The 26460-nt window shown below is 46.7% G+C and overlaps 1 protein-coding gene across 2 annotated transcripts in view; it reads right to left on the bottom strand.

Annotated features, from left to right (window-relative positions):
- MAT2B (methionine adenosyltransferase 2 non-catalytic beta subunit) overlaps positions 1-25756 on the bottom strand; it is a 68522-nt gene extending 42766 nt beyond the window's left edge. The window contains exon 1 of one of the 2 annotated variants that reach the window (XM_073651223.1): positions 25552-25756. In XM_073651223.1, coding sequence (XP_073507324.1) covers positions 25552-25719 — 168 coding nt within the window. In that variant the 5' untranslated portion in view covers positions 25720-25756. The remainder of the gene's footprint in view (positions 1-25551) is intronic. The other variant, XM_073651224.1, reaches the window with a different exon arrangement.
- Positions 25757-26460: the final 704 nt, after the last annotated feature.

The following is a 26460-nucleotide window of genomic DNA, read 5'->3' as shown; positions in this document are numbered from 1 at the left end:
GGGAAACTGGACCCTGAGTGAGAAGGCCCGGAATCTCCGGAAGAACCCAGGGGTCTGTTATGGACATTCTCCGGAGACAAGGGAACCACGGTCTTTTGGGCCAAAAGGGGCATATGAGAATTATTCTGGCTTTGTCTGCCCTGATCTTCCTTATGACTGATGGAAGCAGGATCATGGGAGGAAATGCATACGCCAAAGGGAATTCCCAGGGAATCATGAAGGCGTCGACTGCCAGGGGATTTTCCCTGGGGTTTAGGGAACAAAATGTTGTCACCTTCCAATTGGATTTTGTTGCAAATAAGTCCACTGTTAGAAGACCTCACAATGCCACAATCCTGGAGAATATCTGAAGGTTCAAGGACCATTCTCCTTCTTTTATGGCAGTACGACTGAGAAAATCTGCCGTAACGTTTTCTTTCCCTCTTAGATGAACAGCAGAAAGGGAGAGACAATGGTCCTCTGCATTCTGAAGAAGTCTGTCAGCTATTTTCATTAAGTCTCTTGAACGGGTTCCCCCTTGGTGATTTATATAAGCTACTGAGACTTGATTGTCCGAGAGTATACGGACATCCTGGCCCTGTAAATATACAAGGAACTTGTTGAACGCATAATCCACGGCCAAAAGTTCCTTAACATTCGAGGAAAACTGCACCTCCTTCTCTGACCAGGTCCCCTGAACTAAGTTACCTTCAAAATGTGCTCCCCAACCTGTAGCACTTGCATCTGTAGTCAAGACTGCAGTAGGCTTACATTCCCAAGGGACCCCCCTAGAAAGATTAGTGTGTACTAACCACCAACGAAGGGATTGTAAGGAGCGAGGAGCCAAGGTAAACTCCCGGTCTAGATGTCCATCTAGGATCGAATCGTTATATAAATATGTCCCATTGAAGTGCCCTTGAGTGAAGTTGGGACCAACGCACCGTGGAAAAACTCGAGGTCCAGGTCCCTAATAATGACATGGCCTTACGGAGTGTTATAGACGGTTTATCTATACAATATCTTACCAAGCCCTGGATTTTTGCAATCTTTTCTTCTGATAAATAGCATAATTGTCTTTCAGAATCTAAAATGATCCCCAGAAACAGTTGAGCTTTTAATGGAGTCAATCTAGATTTCTCCAGATTTAAAAACCAACCTAGTCCTTCCAGGACAGAAATAGTTACCTGAAGGTGGGCCTCGCATTGAACAAAGGAGTTCCCCACTATCAGGAAATCATCAAGGTAAGGGATTATTAAGATGCCTTTTTCTCTTATATGGGCCATAACCTCTGCCACTAGTTTGGTAAAAATTCGCGGGGCTATGGCTAAACCAAAGGGAAGTGCAGTATACTGAAAGTGTTTAACCACTCCACCTATTTCAATGGCCACCCTCAGATACTTTTGATAGTCCTTATGAATGGGAACAGGGTAATAAGCATCTTTAAGATCGAGAACTACCATATAACAGTGGGGAAAAAGCAATTTTATTATCGTTAAGGATTCCATTTTAAAAGGTGTCAATTTTAAGGAAGCTATTTAAAGATCTTAAATTTATGATTGTCCTGAAACACCCATCTGGTTTGGGGACCAGGAAGAGCGGGGAGTAGAATCCGTGACCCTCTTCTGAATCCGGAACCTCAATCAGGACATTTTTCCTTATTAGGACTTGAACTTCCGATACGAGGGCAGTCTGCCGTTCTGGGGAGGAACTAGAGGGAACAATCAAGAATCTTCTGTAAGGAAGAGCTTGAAATTGAAATCTAAGACCAAATTTAATTAGGCTCAAAATCCAATTACTATGTGAAATTCGTTCCCAAGCAGGGAGGAATAAAGACAATCTCCCTCCCACCTGGGCCGATTGTGATTCCCCTGGTTTCGGTTCGTTTTTGGAAGAAGAACCAAAGAGTAGGCCTCTACCTTTGCGACCTCTTTCTTCAAATTTTTATTGTTCTTTGAAAAATCTCCTTCGGATAAATTTCTTTTTCCGAAACGATTTCTTAAAAGCGGGTAGAGTTACAGACGGAAAACCCTTCTTAGGATCTCCGGCTTTTTCCAACAGTTCGTCCATGGTCTGGCCGAAAAGATATTCTCCTTCGCAAGGGATTGTACAAAGTCTAGACCTCGTCTGTATATCTCCAGGCCAGCATTTAATCCATAGGGCTCGCCGAGCAGCATTTGACAGAGCTGATGATTTTGCTGCCAATCTAACCGAATCCGCAGACGCATCAGCAAGAAAGGCAGCAGCACCCTGGATCCGGGGAAGGGAAGAAATAATCTCCTTCCTAGAGACACCCTCCTTTAGCTGATTGTCTAACTGTTCTAGCCAAACCATTAGGGCCCTCGATGTGCAGGTGGCGGCTACTGCTGGTTTCAGAGCTCCTGCAGCTGTCTCCCACGCACCTTTCAGGAAGGTATAGGCTCGTCTGTCCAGGGGGTCTCTTAATGCTCCCATGTCGTCAAATGGGAGAGAAGACTTCTTTGATGCCTTAGCGATGGCGACATCCAACCTTGGTGCCTTAGACCAAGAGGTACATGCAGCATCATCAAATGGATACCTCCTTTTAAAAGAGGGATGAACGTTGCCCTTCCTGTCTGGTTTTTGCCACTCTCTGTCAATGAGATCTTTGACTCTCGTATTCAAGGGAAAGCATCTTTTCTTCTTTTGTCCTAATCCCCCAAACATTACATCCTCTACAGATTTTTCCGGCCTCGTGTCCATAATGCCCATGGTAGCCAGGACAGCTTTCACCAAGGCATCAACCTCTTGCAGAGGAAAACACTGTCTATCCGACTCGCCATCAGAGGAAGAGAAAGAAGAAGAAGAAACATCTGAAACATCAGAATCTGAGCCCGGCTGAGGGTCCCTAGGAACATGACTGGACTCAGATTTCCCCTGCAGAGCCTTGCCTATTTCTTCTCTAATTAAAGACTTTAGGCCCAAGGAAAACCCCGGGGTTTCTTCCGTCACTACCTTGTCAATACAAGGCTGGCATAAGTTCTTAACATATGCATCAGGGAGCGGGCTGCAGCATAAGGCACATTCCTTATGTATAGTTTTAAATGAACATTTCTTGCTCTGAAAGAAAGCTATAGAGAAGAAGGAGGAAGAATTAGTAGAACTTTCACGAAGATTCCACTTACCCCATGGAATATTTGGTACCGAAGAAGCAGAAGAATCCATCTTAACCGGCAGAGAATCACGCCGAACCGGACCTTCTTTTCTGCTTTTTGCGGTGAACTTTCTAGCCGAACGATTGGACCCGGACCGGGAACGTTGCTGCACCGCCAGTTGTGAGGGCTCCCCAGAGGGCTGCTCCTGCAGCAGTTGTTCTTGCTGAGGTGATAGTAAACATGGGAGATTCACAGGAGCAGCTAAGGCAAAAACAATGGGCTGGGAAGCACCTCCGTATGTTGCCAGGTATCTTTTATACTGGCCATAACTGGTACCTGTGTGTTTTTTTTTTTTTTTCTTCCGGAGGTTCAGGAAGGAGGTCACACACTCCCACCCCCACACCCCCGTCCCCCCGGTGGGCTAACCGCCGCTGTCAGCAGCTCGCGCGTATCCTTGTACTCCCGGCGTCTTCATGCTCGCACAAGACCTCCGGGTTGCGCGCGCGAGCCCCGCCCACTTCCGGTGGAGTATCCGACGCACCGGAAACACGTCACAGGGCCGCGCCTGTCACGTTCCCCGCCGGCGCGGCCCGGAACTCCTGCACTGCCTAGCGTCTCCAGAAATCCAGGACCGACCCAGGGTGGGAGACATTATTCCAAACACCCTGTCAACTTCATCTGGGGCAGGAGACCGTCTTCATCCTGCAGGTAGCCTGAGAGGTCTCCCATCATGGCCAGGAAACCTAAACTGAGGCGGGAGAGAGGTGCCGCCCTTTTTAACCTGTAGGTTTCCTGTCCTTGATGGACGGATCCTCTCTCTCGTGGTGCTGTCATGGGAGTACGAATAAAGAAGAAGAAACTGCTGATAACATAAACACGTACCTGTCCTGTGAGGACAACCTCAGGTCAACAGAGTTCAATTCTACAAGACAACAAACTGGCACATACAGAAGAGGACAAGGAATTCATAAGGGTTGTAGAAAAGGAATTCACTCAGGTTGATTTTAACAGCTGGGTAGCACCTTTAGCCTTTTGTTCTCCAAGAACAAAGTCGCCAAACAGTCTGCAGCAAGCAACTACAAGGTTTTCATCGTTAAAATGCACCCTAAAGAGAAATTAGAGATGGAGAAATATTTTGTGTACTTCATGCAGAATAGCTTTGACAGAGGTCATGCAGAGCTTGCACCACCACTAAAGGAAGGAAAAGAATGCTGGTACCTTCCGTCTTTTCGTGTCTATCACCCTCACAAACCTAACCAAATCAGAGTGGTGTTTGACTCTAGTGCTCAGTATGAAAACATCTCTCTCAATAACCTGCTCCTTACTGGGCCTAATCTAAACAACAGCCTAGTAGAAGTACTGATTCGCTTCAGACAAGAACCTGCTGCAGTAATGGCTGACATCCAGCAAATGTGTCACTGTTTTATCGTAAGGGAAGACCGTAGAAACTACCTCAGGTTCATATGGCACAAGGACAATGACATCCACAAATCCACAACGAGGTCATAGACTACCGGCTAAAGGTACATATCTTTGGTCACCGTCCCTCGCCTGCTGTTGCAATCTATGGACTGAAACAAAGAGCCTAGGAAGGTGAGAGTATGGATCTAATGCGCATCTACTTGTGGAGAACTTTTATGTAGATGATGGGTTTAAGTCTCTGCCCACAAGTGAAGAAGCAATTGATCTGCTCTCTAGAAAACAGGAAATGCTGTCATCAGCAAACCTCAGACTTCACAAGATCATCTCCAACAGCCAGGAAGTAATGAGGGCATTCCCATATGAGGACCATGCAACAAGCTTAAAAAGGACCTCAATCTGGGTTCTGAAGTTCCTCCCATGCAATGCAGACTTCGTCTGCTTTGGGACATTAAACAGAACATGTTCACATTCCAGATGTCAGTCTGCGAAAAAAACCTTCACCAAACGAGGATTCATTGTGAATTCGGCCTGGGTAAGGTCAAATCAAGAGCCCTACACTTGCAGCCTAGCTATGGAGTCAGAATAGAGTCCATGCTACTATCCTGAGATGGCAAAGCTCTGTAACAGCGGTTAGTGCAGGCAATTAGTTTTCACGGAGCCCGGGAAATGGGACTGGAGGCATTGTGGGGTGAGCCTGCAGCCACACCTGCACATTTGTGAGAAGGATGAGAGGACAATTAAGGCTGGGGTTAGACGGTGGCTATGGCCGCAACACAGGTACCTCAGCTAAAGCTCAATCCATGCAGTTGCGTCATCACAACGTAATGCAGGCGAATCGGGTCACATGGGTGAATGGGATACCTTAAGAGTACTGCAACAAGAAGAGATAAAAATCAGTCAACCGGTTCCCATTTTTTGCAAGTTGTTTGCTGCAATATCAGAGCGGTCTCAATGCTATCTCATCCGCGATTGTAAGCCATGTGACTAAAGTTGCTGACTAGCCTCAACCTAATGTAGGATGCAGGGTTTAAAATATAGAGGGAGGGGTGGAGATACTGTTATAACAGATGACATGGGAGTTGGGGATAATATATCCAGAAAGTACAGGGTTGGGGTGGAAATATACCAGAGGAAATAAGGGAGGGGTGATAATATACTGGAGGATAAAGGTGGATAATATTCTGGGTATCGATAATATGGGGTGGAGATCACAATAAATAATTATCATGAATATTATTACTTATGCACTCTTTCTAGTGTAAAATGATTACGACAGAGCAAGTAATATAGCTTACTGCTTCCAGCCAGAGTAGATGTACATTCTTACCGCTGATTCTTACACTGACATCATCTAACTACAAGATAGTTGAAAATGGTCTGATTGCTGGCCGTCCATTACAGTGGATTGCCCCCAGCCATAAGACATACAGTGATGTGAAAAAGTGTTTGCCCCCTTCCTGATTTCTTATTCTTTTGCATGTTTGTCACACTTGAATGTTTCAGATCACTAAACAAATGCAAATATTAAAAATTAAACAAATATTTAACACATAATGCAGTTTTTAAATTAAGGTCTTTATTATTAAGTGAAAAAGAAATCCAAACCTACAGGGCCCTGTGTGAAAAAGTGATTGCGCCACCCCCCCCCTTAAAACATAAATTAACTGTGGTTTATCACATCTTTGAAGAAGAGTTCAATTTCCCTAGCCACACACAGGCCTGATTACTGCCACACCTGTTCTCAGTCAAGAAATCACTTAAATAGGACCTGCCTGACAAAGTGAAGTAGGCCAAAAGAACCTCAAAAGCTAGACATCATGCTGCGATCTAAAGAAATTCAGGAACAAATTAGAAACAAAGTAATTGAGATATATCAGTCTGGAAAAGGTTATGAAGCGATTTCTAAAGCTTTGAGACTCAAGCGAACCACAGTGAGAGCCCTTATCCACAAATAGCGAAAACATGGAACAGTGGTGAACCGTCCCAGGAGTGGCTAGCTGACCAAAATTACCCCAAGAGCACAGTGACAACTCATCCAAGAGGTCACAAAAGACCCCACAACAACATCCAAAGAGCTGCAGGCCTCACTTGTCTCAGTTTATGTCAGTGTTCATGACTCCACCATAAGAAAGAGACTGGGCAAAAATGGCATGCATGGCAGAGTTCCAAGACAAAAACCACTGCTCAACAAAAAGAACAAAGGCTCATCTCAGCTTTGCCAGAAAACATCTTGATGATTGCCAAAACTTTTGGGAGAATACGCTGTTGACTGATGAGTCAAAAGTTGAGCTTTTTGGAAGGTGTATGTCCCATTACATCTGGTGTAGAAGTAACACAGCATTTCAGAAAAGGAACATCATACCAGCAGTAAAATATGGCGGTGGTAGTGTGATAGTCTGGGGCTGTTTTGCGGATTCAGGACATGGAAGACTTGCTGTGGTAAATGGAACCATGACTTCTGCTGTCTACCAAAAAATCCTGAAGGAGAATGCTCGGCCATCTGTTCGTCACCTCCAACTGAAGCGCACCTGGGTTATGCAGCAGGACAATGACCCAAAACACACCAGCAAGTCCACCTCTGAATGGCTTGAGAAAAACAAAATTAAGACTTTGGAGTGGCCTAGTCAAAGTCCTGACCTTAATCCAATTGAGATGCTGTGGCTTGACCTTAAAAAGGCAGTTCATGTTCGGAAACCCTCCAATGTGCCTGAATTACAACAATTTTGCAAAGATGAGTGGGACAAAATTCCTCCAGAGGGTTGTAAAAGACTCATTGCCAGTTGTCGTAAACGCATGATTGCAGTTACTGCTAAGAGTGGCCCAACCAGTTATTAGGTTTAGGGGCAATCACTTTTTCACACAGGGCCCGGTAGATATGGATTTTCTTTCCCTTAATAATAAAGGCCTTCATTTAAAAACTGCATTCTGTGTTTACTTGTGTTATCTCGGTCTAATATTTAAATTTGTTTTGTGATCTGAAACATTTAAGTGTGACAATCATGCAAAAGAATAAGAAATCAGAAAGGGGACAAACACTTTTTCACTAGGTATGGCTATATATTACAAGTTTGAGTTACTGAAAATGAGGTACTCCCCCTAGGCTAAAGTATTACTCAAAAATGATAAGAATGTATGCAAATTGCCTCTTCAGAGAAAAAGAGAAACATTACCCCTTAGACCTCAGTCCAGAGCTTCTCACCTAGCCAAATCAGAACTCATACTTTGCACTGACGAGGTTTCATCCAGGATATCTCTGTACTTAGCCACATTCATGTTTCCTTCAATTGCAACCAGTCATCCTGTCCCTGCAGCTGAAAAACACCCCCATAGCAGGATGCTGCCACCACCATGTTTCACTGTTGGGATTGTATTGGGCAGGTGATGAGCAGTGCCTGGTTTTCTCCACACATACCGCTTAGAATTATCCCCAAAAAGTTCCGTCTTCGTCTCATCAGACCAGAGAATCTTATTTCTCATAGTCTGGGAGTCCTCCATGTGTTTTTGAGCAAACTCAATGCGAGCTTTCATATGTCTTGCACTGAGGAGAGGCTTCCATCGGGCCACTCTGCCATAAAGGCCCGACTGGTGGAGGGCTGCAGTGGAACTTTTGACGTTGTGGAACTTTCTCCCATCTCCCTACTGCATCTCTGGAGCTCAGCCACAGTGATCTTGGGGTTCTTCTTTACCTCTCTCACCAAGGCTCTTCTCCCACGATTGCTTAGTTTGGCTGGAAGGCCAGGTCTAGGAAGACTTCTGGTCAGGGCTGTGGAGTCGGAGTCGTGGAGTTGGAGTCGGTAGAAATGTACCGACTCCAGCTTTAAAAAAAATGTATTCATATTTCATAATTGAACTTTCATATGAATTTTATAAATGTTACTCAAATATATATGTTCTATCAAACTATGAACAACAGTGATAAGCAGTTCTGCTGGAGATAGAGACATTTCTTACTTCTTGTGTGTCACTGTTCTCCACTGCCCTTATCTAATCTTATACTTGGTTATCCTCATGCTGCCCCAACCCCCCTACTTACAATGTATGAAACTGAAAGTGAAAATGTGTTGCAAATTCTTAGTAGTAAAGTTCCTCCTCTAGACTAGATGTTTACTAGGTGTGCGTCTTCCAAGCATCTCCCAGCTGCTACTCAGAAGAGGAAGACTGTAAGAAGTATTATCCTTTCAACAAACTTTGCATCAGTTAACTGTGAGTACATGAGGAATAACAGTATTACTGACCACTATATCAGTTGTACGACCTCGCAATAATTTTGTACAATTGTTTTTAGGAAAAACAATTGTCATTTGGATTGTGAATGCAGAATTAAAAACCTGAGAATGTCAAAGAAGTGTCACATTAAATCAGCTGTATTTGAACATTTCACCATCACTCAAGATAGAAAACATTATGTCTGTCAGTGTATGACAGATGATCCAGATGAAAACAAATGCTGTGGAGCCAAGATCAGTGCATATTCAGGCAAAGATAAAAATGCTCCTACCAGAGCTTCTAATCTAAAGAGACATTTACAGCGCTTTCATCCAGAAGTACTGAAAGCAGTGGATGAGAAAGACTGCATCCAAACCAATGAACCAGTGCCCAGCTCTTCCAGCCAAACAAAGGAGCAGAGAACTTTGCAGCCATCAGTTGCAAGATATTTTGTCAGTGACAAAGTTACTGTGACAATGACAGTAGATACATTTAAAAAACAGATCATAGAGCTTGTTGTAAAGGATAGTGTGCCTATTTCATTATTTTCACGACCAGCTTTTATGTGTCTGAATGGGGAAATGGCCCGCAAGATTGGTGTTTCTCTGGAGAGAGTATTAGAAAATTAGTAATCGAAGAAGCTTTTAAACAAAAGGAAGAACTTAAAAAAACTCTCAAGGGATGCTTTCTGTTTCTTAAAATGGATGCCTGCACACTTCACAGAGTGAACTATTTTGCCATCAATGTCCGATTTGTTTGTGACAAAAATGAAATAGTTACCAAGACATTGACAGTAAAAGACACCAAAGCTCATCACACCAGTGAGTTTCTCCAGGTCTTGGTGGAAAAGGTTCTGCAAGACTATGAACTTAAAAATGAGCAAGTTCTTTCTGTCGTAACTGACAATGCTTCAAATATGATAAGTACTATTAAGCTAATGAATGAGAGTAATGATGGTGACCAGCAGCTAGAAGAACATTCTGGGTCCACAGACACAGAAATGTTTGAAATAGAGGAACACAGTATTGTAACTGAGGAGCAAACTGAAGTTGCTTCAGATGAACAGCAACATGATAGTTTAAATGATCTTGTTGAAACTGTGTCAATCCGTTCTTTCATTCATCACATGCGCTGTGTTGTGCATACGCTACAGCTGGCTATAAGTGACTGTCTGCAAGAAGGACATGCTGCTGCACTGATTGGCAAGGTGGGAAAATTGGCTACTGTTGCCAGAACCCCTAAAGTTGACTCAATTTTAAAGAGACGTGCTGGAAAAGGGGTAATTATTGATCAAGCCACACGATCGGGCAGTACTTACTTAATGATTCAGCGCTTGGTTGAACTGAAAACCTTTCTTGTAGACATGGCTAACCCTCAACTGACGCTAAATGAAAGTCAGTGGAATCAGGTGACTGAGCTGGAAAAATTGCTAGAGCACCCATTTACAGTGACTAAAAAATTACAAGCAGAGGACTTAACTCCAGGTATTTTCTTAAAGGAGTGGAAGAACCTGATGTTTCGCCTGTCCCAAAGAGGAGGGTTAATTGCAAGTGGCATTGCTACATCAATGAAACGGAGAGAGGAGCTACTATTACAAAATAACATTCTTTTTGCAGCTGTTTATGTAGACCCAATGCATCGGATTCTTCTAGATGATCAACAGCTAACTAAAGGAAAAGAAGCTCTGTTTGAAATAGCAGTACGGATGAAAGGGTTGCAGAACAGTCAGGAGGAACAAGAAGAATTTGGTCGTCCTGCCACATCTTCACCCTCATCATCAACTGATGAAGAATTTAATTTCGAAAAGTATTTGGATCACAAGGACCGTGCAAAGCGTTCCCGCATAGAAGAAGAGTCATCCCCATCAAAGAACACAGCCAGTACATTTCAGCAGAATTTTTCATGTGCACTAAAAGAAATTGAGAAATTTGACCGTTCATCAAAAATAACAGTGCAACAAGCGATTCCTCTGTATCCTGACATTGTCAGAGATGTTGCCCGAGTGGTTACTGCTTTGCCACCAACCCAAGTTAGTGTAGAGAGGTTGTTCTCTGCTCTCAAAATAATTAGATCAGATTTGAGGGCATCCATGAAGGAGGATCTGACAGAGGCAATACTTTTTCTGAGGACAAATTTATAGATTTCTTCTTATTAACTGCATAACAGTGTTTATTGCATATTTACTTACAAGAGTTTAGAAAAGTTTATAAAAGTTATTTGCTGTATTCTAATAAATATAGTTTTTGCTCTAAGTGGTCTGATTACTTATATGATGATGAGAAACTGAATAAGCACGATGTTAATATTTTACAACAGTAAATTTATTGTTACGAATTGGCCATTTATGAAGGAGTTTGAGTCAGAGCCGGAGTCGAAGCCGGAACCTGATAAAATCCAGGAGTCGGAGTCGCAACTGTGGCTTACCGACTCCACAGCCCTGCTTCTGGTGGTCCCAAACTTATTCCATTTAAGTATTATGGAGGCCACTGTGCTTTTAGCAACCTTGAGTAATGCAGAAATTCTTTTGTAACCTTGGCCAGATCTGTGCCAAGGTTACAAAACGACTGGTTGCAATTGAAGGAAACATGAATGCTGCCAAGTACAGAGATATCCTGGATGAAAACCTCTTCCTGAATGCTCTGGACCTCAGACTTGGCCGAAGGCTCACCTTCCAGCAAGACAATGACCCTAAGCACACAGCTAAAATAACAAAGGAGTGGCTTCAGAACAACTCTGTGACCATTCTAGACTGGCCCAGCCAGAGCACTGACCTAAACCCAATGGAGCATCTCTGGAGGGACCTGAAAATGGCTGTCCACCAACGTTCAACATACAATCTGACGGAACTGGAGAGGATCTACAAGGAAGAATGGCAGAGGATCCCCAAATCCAGGTGTGAAAAACTAGTTGCATCATTCCCAAGACGACTCATGGCTGTACTAGCTCAAAAGGGTGCTTCTACTCAATACTGAGCAAAGAGTCTGAATACTTATGACCATGTGATATTTCAGTTTTTCTTTTTTAATAATTTGCAAAAATTTCTACAATTCTGTTTTTTCAGTCAAGATGTGGTGCAGAGTGTACTTTAATGAGAAAAAACATGAACTTTTTAGAATTTACCAAATGGCTGCAATGAAACAGTGAAAAATTTAAAGGGTCTGAATACTTTCCGTACCCACTGTATATTTATACACGTAAATCAGATCTCCTCTGAGGCGTCTTTTTTCTAAGCTAAACAAGCCCAACTTTTCCAACCTTATCATATGAGAGGCTTTCCATCTCTTGTAATAATCTAGTTGCCCACCTGTAAACTGACTAACTTCTGAATATCCTTTTTAAAATGTGGAGCCCAAAACTGGATCCCATATTCCAGATGTGGCATCACCAGTGATTTATAAAGGGGCAGCAGAACGTGCAGGATTTTATTTTTACTTTTTATACATCCTAAAATCTTGTTTGCTTTTGCGGCAGCTGCTTGACATTGAGTACTGCTGCTCAGCTTAAGGCCCCGTCACACTTAGCGACGCTGCAACGATCCCGACAACGATACGACCTGTCAGGGATCGTTGCTGCGTCGCTATGTGGTCGCTGGTGAGCTGTCAAACAGACAGGCTCACCAACGATCAGGGGAGCAGTGACATCGTGGAAAGAATCTTTCCATGATGTCCTGCTCCTGGTTGCCAGCCTGCTGAAGCAGGAGCAGGCTGGTAACCATGATAAACAGCGGGTTACTAGGGGCACACGCGCACCTAGTAACCCGCTGTTTATCATGGTTACCACTCTGCTACGGTGAGCGGGAGGTTACCGCTCACTTTAGCAGGCTCGTAACCATGATAAACAGCGGGTTACTAAGTGCGTGTGCCCCTAGTAACCCGCTGTTTATCATGTTTACCAGCCTGATCGCTGCTCCCGCTGGTCACACACAGCGATGTGTGCTGACCAGCGGGAGGGCAACGACCAAAAAAAGGTCCAGGACATTCTGCAGCGATCAGCAACCTCACAGCAGGGGCCTGATCGCTGCAAAGTGTCACACATAGCGACATCGCTGGTGAGGTCGCTGTTGCGTCACCAAAACCGTGACACAGCAGCGATCTCGCTATGTGAGACGGGGGCTTTACTTGTAACCAGAATACCAAAGTCCTTCTCCTGTTCTGTAGTCCCAAGTATACTCCCATTTAATGTTTATGTACCAATGTGATTACTCTGTCCTGGATGTATTACGCTACATTTATCAACATTAAATCTTATTTGCCAAGTGTTTGACCATTCAGTCATCTTATCAAGATCGGTTTGCAATATTGTGATGTCAAGATCATATTTTAATATCCTACATAGTTTGGTGTTGTCAGCAAAGATTGTAACTTTACTCGCAATCCCAACCCTCAGGTCATTAATAAAGAGGTTAAAAAAAAAAAAATAAAAAAAAAAAATCGGTCCTAGCACAGATCCCTGCGGTACCCCACTGCTGGCTATATCCCATTTAGAGAACGTACTATGTATGACGACTCTTTGTTTTCTATCATCTAGCCAATTCCTTACACATCTGCATATAGTTCCCCCAAGTCCTTGCTTCTGTAGCTTCAGTATAAGGCTGCTATGTGGTACAGTACCAAATGCCTTTGCAAAGTCCAGATAAATCACATCAGTCGCATTACCAACATCCAGATTTGCACTTACCTCCTCATAAACCCCCAACATGTTGGTCAGACACAACCTGTCTTTCATGCATCCATGCTGGTTGTCATTTATTATATTATTCTCTGGATATAACTCTTCAGGGTCATCTTTTATAATGCCCTCAAAAACTGTGCACACGGTTGAGGTCAGACTTACTGGATGGTAGTTACCTGGATCCACCTTCTTACCTTTCTTAAATAAATATCAGTACCACATGAGCCATCCTCCAATCCTGTAGCACCACCCATTTTACAAGAGTCTAAGAATATCAGATACAGTGGTATATCAATTACTGAGCTTAATTCCCTCAGTATCCGTGGATGAATACCATCTGGTCCAGGGGATTTGTCAATGTTTAATTTGCTCAGAGGCAGGCGTACTTTTTTTAATGTTAAACTAGTTATATCAGGTGGTGAACTTTGATTTTTGCCTTGTTGAAAGCTCCCTGGAACAGATGGTTTGTTGGTGAACAGGGATAAAAAGTGCCTGTTTGATATCTCAGCCTTTTCTTTGTCTTCTATAATTATCTTGTTATTATAGTCTTTTACGGGTCCGATATCTGATTTTCACTTTCTGGCATTGATGTAATATTAAAAAATTTGGGGATTTATTTTAATGTCGCTGGCGATTTGTTGCTCTGTAGATAATTTTGCTAGCTTGATTTCTTTTTTACATTTCTTATTTATAACGTTATACTCCTGAAATGCTATTTCTGTATTCTCAGCCTTTAATATTTTGAATGCCCTTTGTTTTTGTCTTATTAAACTTCGTACAGCCTTACTTATCCATAATGGTTTCTTTTTATTCCTGGACATTTTCAAGTTTTCTACAGTTTTCTAGTAGTATTTCCTTAAACATGCCCCATTTATGTTCGGTATCCCCAGTTACCATGACATGGTCCCAGTCTACATGATTAAGCTTTTCCTTTAATTTGTTGAAATCAGCTTTCCTAAAGTTGCAGGTTTTTGCATTTCCTTTTTGAATGTTTCATTGAAAATTCTATTGAAACTTACCATATTATCATCGCTGTTTCCCAAATGCTCCCGGTCCTGTAGATCTGAAATTGTGTCTGGTCTATTAGGCAGCACCAAATCTAGCAGATTATCTCCCCTGGTTGGTTCATCTACCACCTGAGAGAGGTAATTGTCCTGAACTGTGGATAAGAACTTGCGCTTTTAGCACAACTGGAAGATTCTATGTCCCATTGAATGTCTGGAGAGTTAAAATCCCCCATAATAAGGACTCTATTATTATTTGCTGCCTTTTTAACTTGCTGTAGCATTTCATCCTCTACCTGTTCAGCTCTATTAGGTAGCTTGTAGCAAACTACAATTTGCAGCTTTCCATTATTGCCATCCCCATGTACATTTACCCACACGAACTCTACGTTGTCGAAGCTCCCCCCAATGTCGTCATTGAGCACAGGTTTTAAGTTGGATTTTACAAAAATACACACCCCTCCACTTTTACGGTCTTTCCTGCCCTTTCTAAATGTAGTGCATCCCTTTACGTTTGTTACATGCGAGAATCGGACTTCAGGTGAGGAGAAGGAGGAAGGATTAATCTCTCCATATTCTCCATTGCTAGTCTTAGAGTATATGGGACTGCACATCCGAGTGCAGTCTGATGTTTTGCACACACCTATAAACTAGAATGGGTGCGTGCCGATCGAGATACGCTGCCAATCGCAGCATGCTGTGATTTTTTTTCTCATGCTGAATCGGCATTAGAAGAAAAAAAATAGTAGCAGCTCTGCTCTAGCTCATTGAATAACACTGGTCAGAGTGCAATGCGAAATTTACTCACATTGCATTCCTTTGTACTATGCGCCAGTGTGAGCGAGCTCATATTCTGTACAGTACATGCTCGATGCCAATTATCACCTCTACCATGCTTAAGGGTATGTGCAAACGATGTCTTGAAAAAGCACCACATACAATTAACATAGCCACAGCAATGTCAAAACGAAGTGTTGCACCTTATGTCATCAATGTAACGGGTCAGGGAGGCGGAACCTCTGAGCAACTATACAAGGGGGTGGCCCTTGTAAGGAAGCGGGTGGCGCCCAGGGAAGACGGGCAGGTAGTCACAGCAAGTGACAGGGACAGTCTCTGGGTAAACGGGCAGGTGGTCACGGCAAGTGACCGGGACAGTCTCTGGGTAAATGGGCAGGGGGTCACAGCAAGTGACCGGGACAGTCTCTTGATAGGCGGGTGGTCACGGCAAGTGACGGCAGAGCCTCCAGGTAGGCAAGCAGGCTGGTAGCAGGTGGACGCTCCCAGGTGAGCGGGCAAGAGTCTCTGGACAGGCAGGTGGTCACAGCACGTGACGGCGGAGCCTCCAGGTAGGCTAGCAGGCAGGTAGCAGATGAGCGCTCCCAGGTGAGCGGGCAAGAGTCTCTGGACAGGCTGGTGGTCACAGCACGTGACGGCGGAGCCTCCAGGTAGGCTAGCAGGCAGGTAGCAGATGTGCGCTCCCAGGTAAGCGGGCAGACGGATCCATAGACAGACTGGCAGGGCTGGTAGGCAGACTGTCGGACCGCAGGAATAGTAGCAGGTTGACACGAGACAGGCAGGTATCAGACAGGAAACTGGCAGGTAACTGGAAACGGGACCTGAGGGCTGAAGCAGAGTGATGAACTGTGCTACAACATTGCTCGGGCACCTCCATTTTGGAGGAGGTGCCTTATATATGGTGAAGTCCTCAAGCCATTGGCCGGGGACTCCTTAGGACGGCGCGCGCGGCTCCTTTAAGAGAGGGGAAGCGCGCGCGCGGCTCCTTTAAGAGAGGGGAAGCGCGCGCGCGCCCTAAGCACCGTGCCTGGGAAGCAGCGTGCGCTGCCAGCAGAGCGGGAGGAAGACGCCGGGCATGGAGCGGAGAGGTGAGGGGAACAGCGTCCCTGCCTAGCAGGAGGCAGGGACGCCGACGCTACAGTACCCCCCCCTTTAGGCCCCCCTTTTTTTAGGCCAGACAGAAATTTATCAAGGATGAGAGGGGCATGGATGTTCTCCCGGGGCTCCCACGTTCTCTCCTCAGGACCAAACCCCTTCCAATCTACTAGAAAAAAGGTCTTTCCTCTTACCCTTTTGGTGGCCAGAATGTTCTCTACCTCAAACTCGTTCTCAGCGGAAACCGGAGCAGGAGGCGTACCTGTAGACTTGGAAAAAGAGTTAAGTACCACGGGTTTGAGGAGAGATACATGGAAGGAGTTAGGGATCCGTAGGTTGGCCGGGAGTTTCAATTTATAGGCCAACGGGTTGATCTGTTTGATAACTTCCAGTGGGCCGATGAACCGAGGCCCTAACTTGTAGGAAGGAATCTTGAGCCGGACATATTTGGACGAGAGCCAGACTTTATCTCCAGGATGGAATTGTGGAGGATCCAGGTGTTTCTTGTCAGCGTGTTTCTTCATCCGCTCGGACGACTGAAGGAGTGCGGATCGGGTACTCACCCAAATGGAGGAGAATTCGCTAACGAGAGATTCCGCAGCCGGATTGTCCACCGAGGTGGAGACGGGAAATGGGATCCGAGGATGCTGACCGAAGACTACAAAAAACGGGGATTTGGAGGAAGATTCGCTCTCGTGATTATTGTAAGAGAACTCGGCCCATGGTAGAAGATCCACCCAGTCCGAATGGTGGGCATTAACGAAGTGCCGGAGATAACTGGTCAGGTTCTGATTGATCCGCTCCACTTGACCATTGGACTGTGGATGGTAAGCGGAGGAGAAGTCCAGAGCGACGTCAAGCAACTTACATGTGGCTCTCCAGAAGCGTGAGGTGAACTGAACCCCACGATCTGACACGATGTGGAGGGGCAGGCCATGAAGACGGAAGATGTGGCGGATAAAGTGTTTAGCCAGTTCGGGTGCAGACGGGAGACCCGGCAGGGGAATGAAGTGCGCCATCTTGGAAAAGCGATCAGCGACCACCCAAATGACCGTACAACCGGCAGAGACAGGAAGATCCATTATAAAGTCCATAGCAATATGCTGCCACGGGGCAGCAGGTACTGGAAGAGGAAGAAGGCGACCGGCTGGCAGGTGTCTCGGAACTTTGTTGCGGGCGCAGGACACAGAGGCAGAAACAAAGTCTATTACATCCTTGTGCAGGGTAGGCCACCAGTAATGCCGGGTAATGAGCTGGAGGGTCTTCTTCTGACCGGCGTGGCCAGCTAGCTTAGACGAGTGACCCCAGTGTAGGACCTTCTTCCGATCAGGTACTGTTACGAACGTCTTACCGGGAGGGAGACGATTTAGACTCACGGGAGCCACTTGCATTACTCTGGCGGGATCAATAATGTGCTTAGGTTCCTCCTCTAGATCAGATACCAGGAAGGATCGGGACAAGGCGTCAGCTTTGATGTTTTTGTCTGCCGGGCGAAAATGAACAAAATCAAAGCAGGCAAAAAACAAGGACCACCGGGCTTGGCGCGGGTTAAGTCTCTGGGCGCTCTGAAGGTAAGCCAAGTTCTTGTGGTCCGTGTAAATTATTACCGGGTGAAGAGCCCCCTCGAGCAGGTAACGCCACTCCTCCAGTGACAGCTTAATGGCTAACAATTATCGGTCTCCAATGGAATAATTGCGTTCAGAAGAGGAGAAGAGTTTGGAGAAAAACCCACAGGTTACCATTCTTCCGGAAGATGACTTTTGGGTAAGTACCGCCCCGGCTCCGGAGGAGGAAGCGTCAACCTCTAGGAAGAATTGTTTGTTACCGTCCGGACGATGCAGCACCGGGGCGGAGGAGAAGGCCTGTTTTAAGGAAAGAAAGGCCTCCTCAGCTTCGGGCGGCCATTTTCTGGGACTAGTACCCTTACGGGTGAGCGCAGAGATAGGGGCAGTCCGGGAAGAGAAGTGCGGTATGAAGAGGCGGTAATAGTTGGCGAAGCCCAGGAACCGCTGAATAGCCTTCAACCCCTCTGGTCGGGGCCACTTCTGGATGGCAGACAGTTTCTCAGGATCCATTTGTAGGCCGGTCTGAGAGATTATGTAGCCCAGAAATGGAAGAGAGGTCTGCTCAAAGATGCACTTCTCAAATTTAGCGTAGAGGTGGTTCTGCCTGAGCCTGAGCAGGACCTGACGAACATCCCTCCGGTGAGTAGGAAGGTCCGGAGAGAAGACCAAGATGTCGTCCAGGTACACCACCACGCAGGAGTAGAGAAGGTCACAGAAGATGTCATTGACCAACTCTTGAAAGACGGCAGGAGCGTTACAGAGACCGAAGGGCATTACAAGGTACTCATAGTGTCCGTCCTGAGTGTTGAATGCCGTCTTCCACTCATCCCCCTGACGGATACGGACCAGGTTATACGCCCCACGGAGATCCAGTTTGGTGAAGATTCTAGCCCCCCTCAGGCGGTCAAATAATTCAGGAATGAGCGGGAGGGGGTATTTATTTTTCACTGTAATCTGGTTAAGGCCTCTATAATCTATACATGGACTGAGTGAGCCGTCCTTCTTTTTGACGAAGAAGAAGCCTGCTCCCGCCGGGGAGGTAGATTTCCGGATAAATCCCCGGGCAAGATTCTCCTCAATATATTCAGACATGGACCGGGTCTCTGCTGCGGACAAAGGGTAGATACGCCCACGGGGAGGAGTAGAGCCGGGTATCAGGTCGATTGGACAGTCATATGGTCTATGAGGGGGTAATGTCTCTGCTTCTTTTTTATTGAAGACATCCGCATAAGACCAATAGGGAACCGGCAGACCGGGTAGATTGACTGGGGTAGGAGAAGGACGAGCAGGATGAACGGGAACTAGACAAGTCTTATGGCAGTCCTGTCCCCAGCGAAGGACTTCTCCGGTCTGCCAGTCAAGCACGGGTGCATGTTTCTGGAGCCAAGGTAGACCCAGCAAGAGTGCGTGAGAGAGTCCAGGCAGAACATGAAAGGAGATGCTCTCAGAATGCAGCATTCCCACCTGCAGAGTTAAGGATTCGGTGATGAGTTGGATGGCATGTGGTAAGAGGCCCCCATCCACGGCGGCGACAGATAAAGGTACGGCCAGAGGTTTGGTGGGAATGCGGTACCTCTCTACCAGGGATTGAGAGATGAGATTACCAGCAGCTCCTGAGTCAAGTTGAGCCAGTTCGAAATAGCGGTTCTCTCCGCAGGTGATAGAGACTGACAGCATCAGGGATGGAGAGGGTTTACTTTTGTCTAGGGCGACCTCTCTGAGCGACCCTAGACACAGGCGTTTCCCGATCTCTCAGGGCAGGAACGGATCCGGTGCTCCTTACTGCCACAGTAGAAGCAGCTCCCTTCGGCACGGCGTGAGTCTTGACGGGTTTTGACCATCTTGGTCTGGTCGACCTGCATAGGCTCAGGTGAGTGTGCCTGGGGAGTGATGGGTTTCTGGAAAGTAGGGGCTAGACGTGGAAACCTCCTCTCACGGGTGACCTCTTTGGCGCGCTCCTGGAACCGGATGTCAATCCGGGTGGCGAGTGTTATTAAGTCGTCGAGAGTGGTAGGAATGTCCCGACCGTCGAGTTCATCTTTAATACGGCCGGACAGACCCACCCAGAAGACAGACACCAGTGCGTCGTTATCCCAGGCCAGCTCCGAAGCAAGGGTACGGAACCGTATGGCATATTGGCCCACGGTGAGATCTCCTTGACGGAGGCGTAGCAGAGACGATGCGGATGAGGTCTTCCGTCCGGGTTCGTCGAAGACTTTCCGGAAAGCCGTGAGAAAGGCTGGCAGGTCGGACACCAGGAGGTCTCCTCTCTCCCATAGAGGATTTAGCCAAGCCAGTGCCTCCCCCGTGAGATGGGACATGATGAAGGCAACTTTGGCCCGGTCGGAGATAAACTGGTGGGACAGGAGTTCAAAGTGCAGGGTGCACTGGTTTATGAAGCCCCGAGCTTGAGAGGGGTCGCCTCCGAAGTGAGGAGGTGCAGAAAGCCGGGGTCCGGGGCAGGATACCATGGTATTGGTGGGCAGCGGCGCTGCCGGGTTGCGAGTCATGACACTAGCGGTGGTTGCTGGTGGAGCAGTCAGTGTCCAGGCGAGAGTTGACATTAAGCAGGTGACCCAGGATGGACTCCTGTTGGGACCTCTGACGGGACAGTTCATGACATAGGTCCGAGAGCGAGGGAGCTTGGGTGCCACCGGGTTCCATGGCCCGAGCAAACTGTAACGGGTCAGGGAGGCGGAACCTCTGAGCAACTATACAAGGGGGCGGCCCTTGTAAGGAAGCGGGTGGCGCCCAGGGAAGACGGGTAGGTAGTCACAGCAAGTGACAGGGAAAATCTCTGGGTAAACGGGCAGGTGGTCACGGTAAGTGACCGGGACAGTCTCTGGGTAAACGGGCAGGTAGTCACGGCAAGTGACCGGGACAGTCTCTGGGTAAACGGGCAGGTAGTCACAGCAAGTGACTGGGACAGTCTCTTGATAGGCGGGTGGTCACGGCAAGTGACGGCAGAGCCTCCAGGTAGGCAAGCAGGCTGGTAGCAGGTGGACGCTCCCAGGTGAGCGGGCAAGAGTCTCTGGACAGGCAGGTGGTCACAGCACGTGACGGCGGAGCCTCCAGGTAGGCTAGCAGGCAGGTAGCAGATGAGCGCTCCCAGGTGAGCGTGCAAGAGTCTCTGGACAGGCTGGTGGTCACAGCACGTGACGGCGGAGCCTCCAGGTAGGCTAGCAGGCAGGTAGCAGATGTGCGCTCCCAGGTGAGCGGGCAGACGGATCCATAGACAGACTGGCAGGGCTGGTAGGCAGACTGTCGGACCGCAGGAATAGTAGCAGGTTGACACGAGACAGGCAGGTATCAGACAGGAAACTGGCAGGTAACTGGAAACGGGACCTGAGGGCTGAAGCAGAGTGATGAACTGTGCTACAACATTGCTCGGGCACCTCCATTTTGGAGGAGGTGCCTTATATATGGTGAAGTCCTCCGGCCATTGGCCGGGGACTCCTTAGGACGGCGCGCGCGGCTCCTTTAAGAGAGGGGAAGCGCGCGCGCGCCCTAAGCACCGTGGCCGGGAAGCAGCGTGCACTGCCAGCAGAGCGGGAGGAAGACGCCGGGCATGGAGCGGAGAGGTGAGGGGAACAGCGTCCCTGCCTAGCAGGAGGCAAGGACGCCGATGCTACAATCAACATGGTTAAATAAAGCGGAAAGTTCTCTATACAGTACAGATGAAAAAAAATGATAATACCGCCAGTGAAGATACTACAGAAAAAACGACCACTGTCTTCTTCCTGAAGTGGCTTTGCCTTGGAAAACTCTGCATTCAAAGTATACCGTGTGCACATAGCCTTACTTACATGGGAAATCCAGAACTGACATTTAAGGCTTATTGACATCACAGAGATGGGGTCAACAAGAAACCTCTCTATCAGCCTCAAAGAGTCTCGGATTCTGAGAAAATAGAGATGTCCAAGTCCATATGTTACATGGATGAAAATTCATCTCATTGGCTGCCATGTAAAGCCACATTTCTCCTACAGCAGCTGCTCCTGGGCAAATACCCAGCTCTGCAGGGTAAGACAAGTCAGACCCAAAGCCCTGAGGACAACAAGTTTGTAGGTTCATTCACACGTCAGTCTAACGGATAGATCTCGATCTTATGATAGTTTATAAAGCTGTTTGTCATGAATTTATCACAATATCACAGGTGGGGAAGGTCACTCAGAACCACCTACTGTGAGCTCTTGAGCGAACCGCTCTCTGCTGCCCCCCTATCGGACAATTATACAATTAGCTGACAATTAACGGGGAAGACCGCAGGCTGCGTGCACTATCAGCCCATTTATCGGGAAACTAACAGTGAGCGAATGGTATATACACCTTCGGATTCCAAAACATTGAATGTGTGTATATACCCCTGTACAATCGCCGCTAACTCCACAATAACCCCAGACTACTCGCTGCCACCACCAATAGTTTATACAGGCAGACTGGACACCTTATAGGAAAAGTATGGCTTTTAGGCGTGGTTACAGAACAAAAAGGAACCGAACTATTACATTTTATATTTAATCCATAGGGAGGCAGCGTTTCTGAAAAATATATAAAACATTTTAAAAGGGGTCAAAAAACAATACAGCATACAGTTGCTTAAAATAAAAGGAATAAAACAAAAGAAACTTACTACACCGATCACAGATACAATTTGGCCTAGCAAATGAGAGGGCTTCGTTTGAAGAACATCCAGTGGACGGGAATCATGCACACATGCCTTTTATCAGCCCCTGAGTCCCACCCCCACACACCCTCCCCATGATGAGCTCAAGTGGGCAGGGTTGTGGAATGTTCTCGGCCCTTGAGGATTTTATGAAATCCAAATTTATGCGATAACTCCTCACCGGATGATCGCACAAGCTCAAGATTGACGCCATAATTTCCATTGGGATTTTATCTTTACTTAGATAGTAAACATGGTATCTAATTTTAGGCTCATTGGCAGGGGTTACAGTTATGAAAGCTTATGCATCTTCTTTCCCTATTCGCTCCGGTGCAGAAAAGGTGTGTTTCATTAATATCAGATTTAAACAAATTCCAATATTCTATATTTTCTTTTAGAGACATACTGTCTGCTGAAGCTGTTCTGATGAAAGGAATGTGTATGCCGGGTGACAATAGCTATTTCTAAAGAATGTGAGGCATCTTCTTTAATCCTCTCCAAAACTTAAAAGGCCTTTTCCAGTGGACAAAAGGGATTCCACTGCCCTTTTTATGTATAAACAAATGTACCCTTTTTGCTGTCCAACTTTTTGAAAAGAGTTCTCCCGTCTATTTTAAATCTGTTGTCTTTCTCACAAAAGGCATCTTCTTTCAGTCATCTGGGCATCAAAAGGACTTTATGCATTTCAACTAAGATGGTTTAGATCTCTGTCTATAGTACAATCTGGCATTTTAGTGTCAGCTACTTGTCTTGCTGGAAATCTGTGTAATAAGAAAAAGGAGGGAGGAGGGGAGTGACTTCAGAGATTTTTAATATTTTCGATGACACCGATTTTCTATTACACTGTTCACATATCTGATTTTTCTTTTGTCGGACTAAGTGGTCGTGTAAAATTGCGGAGACAGGTCAGGTATTGAGCCAAGTGTCAGATCAAAATCGCCAATATAAGTCTATGGTTCCGTTAAAAAAAAAAAAAAAAGTCAGACGGTACTCAGATGCCATCACGGACTGTTTGATAGGAGAAGCTGGAAACTTCTTATCCATTAGAGAAAAACTGGTGAAACCTGGACCAAAGTCTGATGACATTATGGCTAACGGAAAAAAAACATTCACATAGTGCTGCTAAAAACTCAATTTCAGGGCATACTGGAATTCCACAAAGCAGGCAATATTTGAGGATTACTCCAGTTCTCTACTGGCTTCAGTAGGGAAAATGACAGAACTACACTAAGTGCATATGTGACATGCAGAAGTAGTGCTGTTGCTTTAACAGCATTCAGCAACTATTAGAAGTAACACAAGTACAGGAGACAGGAAGTGTTGTGCTCCAGAAGCACCCAGCAACTACAACTAGAGGGGTTAACACAGTCACAGGAGAAGGGGAGTGTTTTAGCAGAGCCCCAGGTGGATTGTGGGGAAGTTGTTTACGTCTGGCTGGAGCAAAAGAGAAAGGTTGTGTGTGTTCTGTATCTCACAGAAGCCCCCTGCAAGTGAAAAGAATTCAAGTCAGAAGTGAAGCTAAGCACAGGTCAGGTAGAGTTCCTGAACTAGCAGTGCAGAATATTGTCAGGCAGAAAGATAAGGACTGGAAGAAATGGTGTCACAGGGATCATCTCCCTCAGCAAACCTTGCCCCCCTCCTCCATCTCACTGTGCTGTAAAGAATGCGGCGTTCATTAATGTGCCTTTGCATTAGAACTGTGGTGTCCTGTACTACTGGGAAGACTTTGAACTGCTGTGCTGCTAAGGAAACTGTACTGTTTGTGACTGGAGCCTGTTGCTCATAAGACTTAACTTGCGCTGGCTGTGCGACTTCTTATTAAATGCTACTGTTCTACCGTTTCTGAGGACTCTTGTCAAGTGTTTCTGGTCAGCAAGTGAAACAACATACATGTCTGTGCCTGAGGGTCAATACCCCTGTGTGCCGGAGAAAAGCTGCAGCACATGGTCTATGGTTGCCGTGAGTAATGGTTCCCCCAGGATTCCAAAGAATTCATGTAACCTGTCTGGCCCCTATCTGAACCTAGCGCCGTGCGTGTAACATATAGAAAGCATGGGTTTTACATGTTGTACAATAAATGTGGGATTACGCATTACAGCAGTGTCAATTCTTTATAAATCTGCTGAAGAAAGTGAAATTCTAAGCAGAGCTGCACTAGGAACACAACAATATGCACGACGTATGGAGACAAAAGACGCCATCTAATCCTGTTAAGTCATATAGCGCATCATGTCCACACTGATCGACAAGGCACATCTTGAGCCGTGTGCGTTCCCCAGCTTTTCTGTACACGTGTGTACAGAAAAAAATTCCATACATGCATATACATTCCGCAGCGCCCGTCTGTAAAGTGGCCGGCCCATTCCGCAGCGCCCGTCTGTAAAGTGGCCGGCCCATTCCGCAGCGCCCGTCTGTAAAGTGGCCGGCCCATCCCGCAGCGCCCGTCTGTAAAGTGGCCGGCCCATGCCGCAGCGCCCGTCTGTAAAGTGGCCGGCCCATGCCGCAGCGCCCGTCTGTAAAGTGGCCGGCCCATGCCGCAGCGCCCGTCTGTAAAGTGGCCGGCCCATGCCGCAGCGCCCGTCTGTAAAGTGGCCGGCCCATTCCGCAGCGCCCGTCTGTAAAGTGGCCGGCCCATCTCGCAGCGCCCGTCTGTAAAGTGGCCCATTCTGCACAATACACATTCTAGAGAACTTTATGTGACAAGTCTTCCATCCAACACCAGTGATGAACTACACACTAGCAATTATCAATACAGCAGGTAGGCAGACAGACCAGGCGCCCAGCAGACATGAAGCCCCCATCACCAGCACTATATGTCGCACGGAGCTCTCAGCAGCTCTTATAACATCCTGCATACAGCAGCCACATCCACTTCCCGGAAAGAGGGGTGTGTGACGGCGGAGTACAGGTGGCGGTGCAGAGACGTCCAGTAAGTGCCCCCCGTCCAGTACATAGTATGAGCCGCAGCGTGCTGCTATGGCATTATACCGGAGGGACAGTCACTAGGAGTGAGGCCTGGGTGACATAGCCGTCCTTACCTGCACCAGCGCAACCCAGCCGGGGTGGTATCTGATCTGGTACTCGGGATACCTGCCGTCCATAACGCTGCACCGAACACTTGCCCTCCGGAGCGCACACTTACTGCTGGAGGAAGCGGCCAGTGTCTGTCCGCTCTCACTAAGGCTCTTCTGACGCGCGTGTGTCATGTGACACCCAAAGTCACGTGACGCAGCGCCCTGCCTGCTGGCTGTGTGCGGTCCCTCTGCTGGAGCTGCGCGGTGTTACGGGGATGTTACAATCACAGCTTCAGCATCGCTGGGCTCCACCATCACATAGCGTCTGCTTAACCCCTTCCCGACCAGGATATTTTTTCCTCCTTTTCTATCAGGAGCCACCCTTTTTTATTTTTCCCACATAGCCATATGATGGCTTGTTTTTATTGCAGGACAAGTAGAAGCTTTGATTGACATGATCACTTTTACTAAATAATATATGTTCTGAAAAATGGGAACAAAAATTATAATTCTGGTAAAATGGAAAAAAAGCAATTTCTCCATTGTTTTGGGAGGTTTTGTTATTACCATGTTCATTGTGCAATAAAAATTACCTGGCCTGTACCCCAAGACCCTCTTACTGGGTAACAGGTGACTGCTGTGGAGCGGTGAGCTGGTGGGAGCCCGAGGCCTAGCAGGACTGAACTCACAGAGACCCCCTTACTCGGTAGTGGCCGCTGTGGACCGGTGAGCTGGTGGGAGCCCGAGGCCTAGCAGGACTGAACTCACAGAGACCCCCTTACTCGGTAGTGGCCGCTGTGGACCGGTGAGCTGGTGGGAGCCCGAGGCCTAGCAGCACTGTACCCGCAGGCCCACTTACTGGGGACAGGTGGCCGCTGTGGAGCAGTGAGCTGGGGGGATCCCAAGGCCTAGCAGGACTGAACTCACAGAGAC

The sequence above is a fragment of the Phyllobates terribilis genome, unplaced genomic scaffold (genome assembly GCF_046119375.1).
Source record: "Phyllobates terribilis strain yellow unplaced genomic scaffold, ASM4611937v1 Scaffold_11__3_contigs__length_659146591, whole genome shotgun sequence".
Classification (NCBI taxonomy): domain Eukaryota; kingdom Metazoa; phylum Chordata; class Amphibia; order Anura; family Dendrobatidae; genus Phyllobates; species Phyllobates terribilis.
Note: the sequence above shows the minus strand (reverse complement) of the source record. Positions and strands in the feature narration are given on the sequence as shown.